Source organism: Populus alba, chromosome 11, assembly GCF_005239225.2.
Source record: "Populus alba chromosome 11, ASM523922v2, whole genome shotgun sequence".
Classification (NCBI taxonomy): domain Eukaryota; kingdom Viridiplantae; phylum Streptophyta; class Magnoliopsida; order Malpighiales; family Salicaceae; genus Populus; species Populus alba.
The window spans coordinates 3,953,621-3,965,194 of NC_133294.1; the positions used below are offsets into that span (position 1 = coordinate 3,953,621).

The 11,574-nt window shown below is 30.7% G+C and overlaps 1 protein-coding gene across 1 annotated transcript; it reads left to right on the forward strand.

Moving 5' to 3' along the window:
• Positions 1 to 418: 418 nt before the first annotated feature.
• Positions 419 to 11,034, forward strand: LOC118061361 (F-box/LRR-repeat protein At5g63520-like). The gene is made up of 11 exons (XM_035074790.2): positions 419 to 516; positions 2,917 to 3,244; positions 3,360 to 3,473; positions 3,650 to 3,742; positions 3,846 to 3,968; positions 8,353 to 8,454; positions 8,530 to 8,569; positions 9,018 to 9,176; positions 9,439 to 9,626; positions 10,152 to 10,261; positions 10,415 to 11,034. Exons 2-11 carry the CDS (start codon positions 3,038 to 3,040, stop codon positions 10,863 to 10,865), a joined length of 1,587 nt encoding a protein of 528 aa, XP_034930681.1. The 5' UTR covers positions 419 to 516; positions 2,917 to 3,037; the 3' UTR covers positions 10,866 to 11,034.
• The last annotated feature ends 540 nt before the right edge of the window (positions 11,035 to 11,574 follow it).

Below are 11,574 nucleotides of genomic sequence, written 5' to 3' on the forward strand. Positions count from 1 at the left end.
TGTCTAATCAGCAAAAGCTTAAGCAGGCAACATATTCCTATATGTTCATGGAAGTTGATTAATGTACATAGTCCTAATTTTGGATTGACAAAGTTAAATCTGGAATTAGTGCTTAATTGCTAACAAGCCTTGTGGGCAAACTCGGATTCATGCCACCAGAGTAAGTTTCAGTTTATAGTTGCAGCATTAGCATAGAAGGTCACAATTTGATCTAAGCTAGGAAAGAGGCTTCTGATTTTGAATATATTCCTTCTCTACTTTCCCTTACTGCATTTTCTTACAGGATATAAGATTGATTCGCTCATCAAAAAATAATATCATATGAGTGGTTTACTTAGTACAGTTTGTTTTGATATTGCATTTACTCCTTGACCTTACTCCACTACTTCCGCGTGCCTCATTTTTCAGGTCATTTGGAGTTTTGAAGCACTAGATGACTTGTTGTCTGAGTGGATAGGCTGCAATCTTAGGATGTTCTTCGTCAGCCTGATCCACTTGACTCGGTTTCATTGCAAGGTACAATTTGATCAAGTTTGTGCATGCATATATACTAGACTTTTATTTTTTAACAAAAATATACAGCGTGTGAGTTTTTTACAGTAATAATAGACATAATTTATTGTAAATTATTACAGTAAAATTATCATTTTACTTTTTACTTTTTATTTTTTAAACTTTGCTCGAAAGTAGAATAATATTTTTCACGTCACAAAATTGTTTTTGTAAGATTCATTGCAGGTATTTTGACCTGATACTTTTTTTTTTTGCATCGAATGAATATTATTTTCTTATGCTAATTTTGTTTTAATTGAAATGCGGCAAAGCATAAGTTACATAGTTAGTTATTATATTATAAACTAGAAATAGGTGATGCTCTTACTATACACCACGGCACAAATAACTATTTATTTCAATAATATTATTTGTTTTGCCTTTAGTTTTTTTTTTTAAATCTATATTTCTTTTCCTAATTTCATACTTAAATATTTAATTTATTGAATCTTAGACTTTATAATTTATTGTAGTTTGTTTTAAACGTCGTTAGCTCAGTTTCATAACTTGTGTAACGAGTTCGGCGAGTTGACTCGAGTTTTTTTTAATTGACAATTTCTTTTTCAATTTCATTCTTCAACGTTGAGTTGATTGTGAATTAGGTTTCATGATTTATTTTGATTTACTTTCTATGAGGTTATTTCGTTCTCATGACTCAAGTCACGTGTTTAGCGGGTTAACCCAGTTGACTCGAGTTTTTTTTTTGTCCTCTTTAATTGTTATTTTTTTCTATTTCATCTTTCAGCATTTAATTCATTATGAATTAGGATTCATGATTTATTTTGGTTTGCTTTTTATAAGGTTATCATGTTTTTATTATTCGGGTCACGTGTTTCACAGGTTAATTCGAATAGACTTGAGTTGTTTTAATGTGTCTCATTTTTAGATTGATTTTTTTTTTATATTTTCAACCTTTGACAATGGGTTTATTTAAAATTAAGTTTCATAATTTGTTTTGATTTACTTTTTATAGGGTTATCACAATCTCATGACCTTGATTGCGGGTTTGGTAGAATAATCCGCGTTGACTCAGATTATTTTTTTATTTACTTTCTATGATTGATCTCATGATCCGGATCATGAGTTTGATAATTTAACTCGAGTCAATTTTTTTTTTTCAATTCCATTATTAAACTTTGGGTTGATTGAGAATTGAGCTTTATAATTTGTTTTGATTTGCTTTATATGGGGTTATCATGGTTTCATAATCCATGTTGTGAATTTGATAGGTTAACTTAAGTTGATCCAAATAAATCCAATATATTGTCATTTTAATATTATATATATTTTTTAAAATATTGTCTTGAATTTTTAGTAATCAAACTATGTTTTTACCACTTATTCGGGTTGTTTTTAGATTCATCAAATCAATTTGGTCAACCTTCGCATGGTTTATTTTTTCTACGAAAAAAATAGTAGCAATGACTAGATGTTTCTTTTATATGTTCAAAATTTTTTTGATCTGAATGATGATATAGTAGTCAATAACCTAATCAATACTAAAATGCTTTGTTTTTTTTTGTCAACAAATGGATGTTGGTTCTTTCTATGAAAATTCAAGCTATGGTAAATCAGATTACGAAGAAAATAGGTTGTGAGATTAAGCTTTTGTTTGGTGAGCAAGACCCATGATCATCATGGTTAGTACTCGCTTTATTTCTTTTGAACCATCTTGTGTGATCCATCACCATTTTATCTGTGTTAAGTTTTAAAAATGCTTGAAAAATATTAAATTAATATTTTTTAATATAAAAAATAAAATAAAATATTATTTTTAAATATTTTTAAATTAAAAAACACTTTTAAAAAATACTATTCACTATAATAAACGTAAAACCTTTTCTGTATGTCTACATCATACTTCTAAATGATTTTTTTTAAAAAAATTAACGTGGTTGTTCGGACTAGCTTGCATATATATCAATTAATTCCACATATTCTAAAATTAATAACTATATAGGTCTCTAGTGATCCTGGAATTTATAAAACTCGAACTGATAATCTTTAATAAATAAATTCAGAATATAATTAGTTAAATTACACCTTCAAGATTTTTTGAATGACTTTTCTAATCTTACAGGCTGTTAACAGTCTATCTTGGATGGTAAGTCCAAATCAACAATGACCATTATTGAATCCAAACCCCACCATTAATAGATTACTTCATACGTTTGAAATAATATTCATACACTTTGGGGTCCACTCATCTTTGTAGTCCACTAAACGTGTTTAAGGGTTCCACTTCAAATTTGCTACGTACGATCTGTTTGGAATTAATTTATTTGACCTGCATTGAGAAGTTGTAGATTTGAGTTCTTCTCCATGAAAAAAGAGGTAAGTTTATGGACATTTCTTTGAATGCAGGTGCCCGAAATTATGCCGTAGTCTTCACTATTACAAATTGACTTTCTTTTGAGGCTCTCCATAAATTAACACCCATCATGTCCAGGTTAAGTAATAGTTGCACCCTATCTAGATATCAGCAATGGAGAAGAAACCTAAAGAACCCCTAACGCCATTGACAGGCTTTGCATCAATAAACGAAGACCTTGTTCAAAACATTCTAAAGAGAACACCAGCTACATCCTTCGCATCAGCAGCTTGTGTTAGCAAATCATGGAACGACAATTGCAATCAAATCCTCTCCAAACCAAAGCTTGCTTCTGCCTTTTCTCTCAACCCAGACCCAAAGGTTTGTTGGGCCTTCAAAAAAAAAAAAAAAAAACACCCTACAAATGTCATTATACTTCATGGTAAATTCTCTAACGTGAACTGTGCTTTTGTATGCTTTGATGGTGATCAAACAGGTTGCATTACAAGAGGTTGTGAGTAAGGTTCTCTCCGAGCCAATCAGACCCCAGTTTGCCATTGCAAATGTTATTGAGAATGGTGTTGAATATTTGAGTGAAACACTCTATTTAGTAAGATTTTCCATTGTATTTTATTTATTTTTTTGTTACAAAGGAAAGCCTCAAACCCATAGCTCTTCGGAAAGGAGGTTTTGGATGCCAGTTGAGCTATTAAGATAAGTTTTCCTAACTCCTCTTGGCCTTTTTTGTTAATCTAAATATTCTGGCTTCCATTGTTTATGTTGCAGTTAGCGGCAAAACTTGGTTCAAAAACTCCGATTATAGTGTCCTGCACCAATGGAATCATAGGAAGAGATGCTGTTACTGGTGAACATAAAGAGGTCAGTACCACAGTGATTATTATTAACATTTTCACTTCTCTGGTTTTCACGAGATATGAAAGACAGAGTGATTTATTGTCCTCTTCAATAAATTTGCGTGCAGGTTATGTTGGAAGATTTCTGGGTTGATGCTGCATCAAATAATTCAGGCTTTGGTATGCTGTTGACGGTGGGGTATCTACCAGGACTCAAAGTCGAAGCCTTTCCACTGTTAAGACCAAGAAAGGTAAGCAGAATTGCATTTTTTGGAAAATGATATTTATTAGAGCATGTTAGCCCCTTCATGGCATCATGGAATGATGCAGTGAATAGATGAAAAGTTGGGGTTTTATAAGCTTTAAAATGTTCTAAATTTTAGAGAAAGAATCTGTAAAGAAAACTTTGATTTGATGTATTTTCTGGCAGTGATAATAATAATAATAATAATAATAATAATAATAATAATAATATTCTTAATCTCATCTGAAAAATAACATAGAAATTGTTTAAATAATAGCTAAAAAAACCTGATTAATGAAACAAAAACCAAACAAAATTATAAATATAATTCATAAAGGAATCAAAAAAATAATTTGGAAAAAAAAATAAAACAACATTTTCTAGGTTTAATTTAGTCATAAAATGACCTCATTTGGTTGCGAAAGGCAAATATATTTTAGAACCAAAACTATAAAACATGCTTACCAAATTTTAACTTGATGTGAAGGTCAAACAAGAAATTATATCCTTTTTTGTCAAAATAAAAAATAGAATGAAAAGAGATTATATCTATGTATTATAGTTTTAAAACCCGACCCAGCTTGGCGGGTTGATCCATAACCCGACTGACCTGAAACTAGAATAGGGCCAGGTTTAAGAAAAAATAAGGGCAATAAAAAATTCGGATGACATGGCAAGACTCGATCAAAAATCTAGTTGCAACCCATTGATTAATTATTTTTTATTAAAACAGTACTGTTTTGATTTATAAAAAAATTAAAGTTGACCCGGATAATCCGGTCAAAACCCAGTAACCTGAAACTTTAGCCAAATTAACCACCAAACCGTGTTTAAAACCACTGGTATATATACCTAATTTCACAATGGTCCTTCAATTGTCAAGTCTACCAGTCGCAAAGTTTGACTAAATAGACAGGTTTCCATCAAACCATTTAGAAACACAATCCAATTAAGTAATATACTAAAAGGCGTGGGGAAACTACTGTAGCTTCTCCATGCCTTTTACTTATTTAAGTTTTTTTTTGTTTTGTTTTTTTTTTGGTGGTATTTTTTTTGGTTTTTGATTTTTTTTCTAATTTACTAAAAGGCGTGGGGAAACTACTGTAGCTTCTCCGCGCCTTTTACTTATTTAAGCTTTTTTTTTTTTGCAGTTTTATTTTTTTGTTTTTTCTTCGGAGGTATTTTATTTTTGTTTTTGGTTTTTTTTTTTGTAGCAGTTTTTTCTTTTTCTTTTCTTTTTTGCTTTTGCTTTTGTTTTTTTTTTAATGTTTTTTCACTGTAGCAGCTTTTTTTTTTCTTTTTTTTTACATGTTTTTTTTTTAACGGGTGGGTTTTTCATTGTAGTAGCTTTGTTTTTTTTTCCTCGCTTTTGTTTTCTTCTGTTTTTTTACATATAATGTATCACTGTGCACACAGTGAAACACTTAACTTTTTTTATTCATTTTGCCCATTGGTTTTTTTTTTCTTTTTTCTTTTTTCTTTGTGTTTTTGTTTCTTTTAATGAAATTGTTTTTGTTTAATTTAGTTTGTTAATGTGAAAAAAAAATTTAATTTAGTTATCATACTTTCATTACACATATCTCGGTTTTTTATATATATTAAGCTGGTTGAGAACTTAGTGTTTTCCTTACATGATTTTTGTTTGGTTGCAGTGTTTCCCCCACATGTTTATTTTTTAAATTATCTTTGTTAAATTTTTTTTTTTAATATTGAGTTGGTTGAGAATTTAGCTTTAGCTTTAACTTTCCTCATGTTTTTTCATTATAATTATTATTATATTGCAATATATTATATGACTGTTTTTTTCTTTTGTTTTTTCTTTTTAATTTTTTTTAATGAATTTTTTTTGTTTGATTTAGTTTGTTAATGTTAATTTCTTTTTAATTTAGTTATCATATTTTCATGATACGAATCTAGGGTTTGATGGGTTAACCTGATTTGACGAGTTATTTTTTTCATTTAGTTTAGTTTGTTAAAGTTAATTTTCTTTCTATTTAATTATCAGACTTTCATGACACGTATCCTGGGCTTGATGGGTTAACTTGGTTTGATGGGTTAACCCGGTTAATTCTGGGTAAACCCGTCATTTGTTTTCTATTTAGTTATCAAACTTTCATGACGCAAATCCCAGGTTTTACAGGAAAACCTGGTTTAAAGGGTTAACCCAATTAATTCAATTTCTTTTTCTTTTTCTTTTTGTTCATTAGTTTTTTTCTTTTTGTTGATTTTTTTCTTTGTTTTTTTAATTAATCTATTTAATTATCACACTTTTATGACACAACCTTATAGCCAGACCCACATCCAATATTCTTGGGTTCGGTGTTATAGTCAGGCTCACTTAAACTTGGGTCATGCAAGTTTAATTTTATTATTAATATTATAAATATTACTCTTAGGTCAGGTGTTGCAGCCAAACCTAAGATTTTTGGATATAACTTTGCAGAAAAACCCAAGATTTTAAATTTTTTATTTTTTTTAATATTTTTTATACAAACAAAAATGACCTGCGACATCGTGCGGGTATCAAAGCTAGTAATATAATGAATTATGTAGTGCATATATACATCACTTGCTTGAAGAAAGAAAGAATAGGCGTTGGAGTCAGAACTACAATGATAAAACTATTACAAAAAATATACACTATTAGATTTAATAAATTTACAATAAGAATTTTTTGTTGATATTTATATTTATATTTTATTTATGATTATTTTACTGATAGAATTACGAACATCAATTATCCATAAAAAAAGTGTCGTTATTAAATTTATTGATGGCTTTACAAGCAAACCATGTTCACTAGAAACAACAATTACCTTCTTCAACCCATTTGTAATTTTCTCGATGAGTTGCAGTAACATTTACAGTCTTTTTAAACTCTCTTATAATATACCGATAAAATAATTTTATCGACGACTTAATAGTTGCAGGCGCGTTTGCGGTAATTTTTTTTAACTTTCTAGAATATACCGATAAAATTATTCCATCAGTAACCCCATTAGTAATAAATTAAAAATATATTTTTTAAAAAAATCTATTGAACAGAAATAGAAAATAATTAAAAAATTAAATTTATATAAAATTCAAGTATTTAAAAATCAATTATCTTAATATAAAAACCAAATATTTATTACAAATTTATGCATTCAAATACAATGAAACTAGAAAAGAGATACCGTTAGAGGAGGAGAATAATATAAATCATATATTTGAACTTTACCTAATAGCTTAAACTATTGGGTTGAAATAGTTATATGACATTGTATTAAAGCTTTAATGACCAAGTGGTCATGAATTCGAATCTTAACATCCCATTTATTTGATAAAAATTAAGCACATGTAATGTAGGCGTGTGCAAGTTTCAAGCTCAAAGAGTTTTCACTTGAGAGGGTGTGTTGGAGAATAATATAAATCATATCTCGGGACATCACCTAACAGCTTAAGCTATTGGGTTGAGATGGTTCTTTAACATCGATGGCTTTACCTATGGAATTATTTTAATGGTGACTCCATCGACAATTCTATCTATATCAATGCTACATCACTGTAAGATTTACTTTTTTCAATCTCATTGTAATATTTTATGTAATGTACAGATGAAAAACATTAGTATATTCATGGACGAATTGTACCATTAGTTGAATTCTGTTGGTAATTATGTCGGTAAAAACTTACATGTGATCAAATTGTTTGGCTTTTTTAATTCATTTTATTCCAATTGTGATTCCCTCAGCATATACCTCAGCATATACCGATGACATATTACTATCACTATTTACCAATAGATTTAGCAATGGAAAAATTAAATTGGTAAATATCATCGTAATATATAGATAGAAAAAATATAATGGTGTTTCTGTTTGTATTTGCTATTTTTTTTGTAATGATATTGATAAGACAAATCCATAAATACAATGAAAAGTTAACTTCAAAGTTGTGATAAGATGCTAGTACGTGAGCATGTAACTATCTTTAGATTGCATGTGTAACTCACCATTGACTTTAAAGTTGGCTTTTCATAGTGTCTATAGATTCATTTTGTCAATGTATTTTTTCTGGTACTTGGGGTTTCATTATTGAAACTCTAGTATGTCTCCGATGCCTTTTTTTTAACTTTCTCTTCTCTATTTTTTTTTCCTTGTCATTTTTTCTTTCTAGCCATTAAATTATGTTGCTTTATTTCATGTCATTGGATCTTTATAATAAAAACTTGAAATGAAATTTATTAGTTGAAAATTGTGGTAGTTGAAAATTGTTTTCTTAGTTGTGATAGTTTAGAAAATAATTTTTACTGCCGTGTTAGTTTATGAAAAAATTCCGCGTAGAGCTTTATGGATTTGTGACAATAAATTAACTGATCTTGAGTATTTTCGCTAACTTGGTGACCTCAGGCTGGTCCAGTGGCAATGATTGATAACTTTGTGATGGATATCAAGAATTATTCAGCTTCTGTTTCTGGTTCCACATCACCAGCTCTGATCATAATGTTTGGAGTAAGCTGATGCATGCTTACATGCTTCATTCTTGTATGAGTTTCTTGCTAAGATGTGACTTCTGTAATGCTACAGGGTGAAGAGGCTGACCTCAAACCTGTCATGGAAAAGTTGGGTGAGTTTTTTAACAAGGGATGTTCCAGAATTCTTGCGTTTGATTCAATTTTATTCGTAGGAAAACGGAAAATATGGGCAAGAATCTAAAAAATTTAGTCCAATTTCTTTAAAATCTTCAGTTTGTTTCTTATAAATAAAATATGTTTACTCCATTTTTCAGCTTCGAAAAGCTATTTTCTTCAAACCCTTTTCATTTTCTCTCCATAAGGATATTTAATTGACATTTTCAAGCATCAATCTCTGCTATTCTAAAGCAAAAACTTCTTTCTAATCCATCACCGGATGATCAGAATATTTGAGTCTTTTTTCTGGATGATCAGAATATTGAAAGAATATAAATATCGGTGGATATGTCATTATGAAGTGGATTAACCTCAAAATAAATTGCATAGTAGAAAGCTGCTGTATTGGTTCTTGAATTTGAAAATGTATATTGTATGTTGCAGATCATGCCATGTCAAGGGAAACTATCATTGCCGGTGGTAGGAGATCCCAATTCCTGTACAGAAGGGGCACAGAGGCAAGAAATGTAAATGGGAGCAGTACAAAATATTTTACTGATGCAGTTGCTCTTATATTTGCAAGGGATGAAGACAAACCTTCTGGTATCTCCTTACTCGTCTATGTTTTTGCAATTTCATTCTTCTCGAAAACTGAAATCTAATGACGAATGTTCTTCCTATAAATTTGGAAAGATTAAAAGAAATTAGCATGACATGCACAGATCAAGAAATATTTCAAATATTTTTCATTCGTAGATAAAAGAAAAGAATGGAAAGATCACAATGTAATTGCCTCTTTTTTTTTCACCTGAAATTATGACATGTTATCTCATATCTCTGCTGCTTCATTTGGCTTAATGTGCAGGTGAAGGGAAAATCCAATTCCATTCTGCAATATCAAGTGGTGTTTCTGCAATAGGACCAAGGTACAAGGCAGTTTCCGTCAAAGAAACTCAATCTGAGACAGGTCTTACTACATGGCTTACTGCCAGAAGACAAGGAGAACAAGAGATTCTTGGTGGTCAAATGATTATAGATAGCATCGAGAGTGAGGTATGCTAGTTTTTGAAAAACCATTTTTTTCATCCATATATGACATGCGAACCTTACGATAGAGTTTTATGTGAGTGGGGTTGTACTCAAAACCATTCAGCCGTTTTAAGTTTTGAGCCTATTCAACCCATTTAATTTAATTTAATTTTTACTCTGGCCCTTTTATTATTCATATCCCTTTGACTCTATGAATGGGTTAATGCCTTAATGGGTACGAGGGACTTTTGCTCTCCCTACATCAAGCCATGCAAGAATTTCTTTCAACCCCCATAAAATTTGTATAGTCACACCACTATTTTGTACTTGATTTTTTATTCATTTAATTAGAAAGAATAAAAATAATAAGACTTGTTCATTAAGATTTTGAAATATCAAAGAATTATTCTAATCCAAAATATTAAATTATTGAAAAAGTTATCATTAATTAATGGTTTTATATTACTCTCTTTAACAATATCATTTTTTTCTGGCTTTAAAGTTCCATGAATGAAGTTTTCTCTATTGATTTTTTCCAATATATGACAGCTGGTGAACAAAACTGAACTGTTCATCGGGGTTTCAAAACAAAGACAATGCGTTACTGGGTCAGAGAATCCAAAACTGTTGAGATCCCTGGCTTTACATCAAGTTAAGGGGTGAGATGCTGAACTTTCACCAGTATTTTTATATGTTGGCTTTTTATTTCTTACAGAAAGTTTGCCAAGCACGTGAGATTTTTTTCTTAGCTTGGTTTTAAGTATATTGTCAAAGATTCTCTTCTTATTGAGACATGGATTGCTTGTCAACAGAGGAGATGGAGAGCACCTTCTTGTTAGTGGAGATGGCATCGGTTCTGGAGACTATTTTCATTTCTACCATTCAGATCCAAAGGCCGCATTATGTGCATGTAGTAATGTCTCCAAGTATTTCAGAAACTTGAAACTGGATTGCAGAAGCTGCCAGCTTCATGGAGGTGGTGTTGGTAGTAAGGAAGTTGTTGGAGGTTTGGTTTTCTCTTGTTGGGGCCGTGGTGAATCATTCTTTGGACACAGCAACGTGGATAGCTCACCATTCTTGGATAACTTTCCAGGAATCCCAATGGCAGGAATATTTGGCTGTGGCGAAGTCGGACGTGGCTTTACAATGTTGAACGCAGATGATCATGAAGACCAAGAAGAAAAGACTTCGTGTTGCTGTCTACATGTATATAGCACTATATATGTGTTGGTGTCTTATACTCCAGCACCTCTAAAGCATTAGAGTTTGTCCATCTTCTTCTTGATGGATTACCAGAAGTACTGATGACTCTCTCTACTATTGGCAGGACTTGTTGTTTTTATTTTGTTGGGGTGAAATAAATCTAGTACTACTGAATTCTTACTACATTTTCTGCTTATATTATAATATTCGTATGGATCATAGGAGACCATCTATATGAAATTTACAGAAGTTGAAATGTAGATGAAAGATCTAATATTGTACCTTATTAACCAAACTGTTCTTGACATACCTGCTTCAGTTCGGAAAGAATCTGTTATCCCCAGCGGCAGAGTCCACTGCCATAAAACGTAATAACTTTGTTATCAATCAAGCTTGATGCACATAATGCCATGGCCGACTAGGGTACAATTTCTTTTGACTGATGGGTTAGAGGCCTTGAATATATCCATGACCATATAATGGACGCGTGACTATCGTTGGATTGGGTTGAGAATTAGTCAGCATGTACTCCGAGTCTAATTCTTTATAGGTTCGGATTAATGTAACTAGCTAAGGTTAATACAGTTAAAGTCGGGATCTATGTCTAAATTAACTCTAAAAGTTGTTGTTCGGAGATTTTCTTTATTTTTTTTAATGAGGATTCCTAATTCGATTTAGATTTCCTTAACTAGGTTTGTTTTAGTACTTATTTAAAAGTTAGTTTTAGAAACGTTTTATGAATTATTAAATTTTAAAATAGATTAAACAA

Coding starts and splice junctions, on each gene's coding strand:
- LOC118061361 (XM_035074790.2), top strand. CDS start 3,038: ATGGAGAAGAAACCTAAAGAACCCCTAACGCCATTGACAGGCTTTGCA. Junction 3,969..8,352: donor CACTGTTAAGACCAAGAAAG/GTAAGCAGAATT, acceptor TGGTGACCTCAG/GCTGGTCCAGTGGCAATGAT. Junction 8,570..9,017: donor ACCTGTCATGGAAAAGTTGG/GTGAGTTTTTTA, acceptor TGTATGTTGCAG/ATCATGCCATGTCAAGGGAA.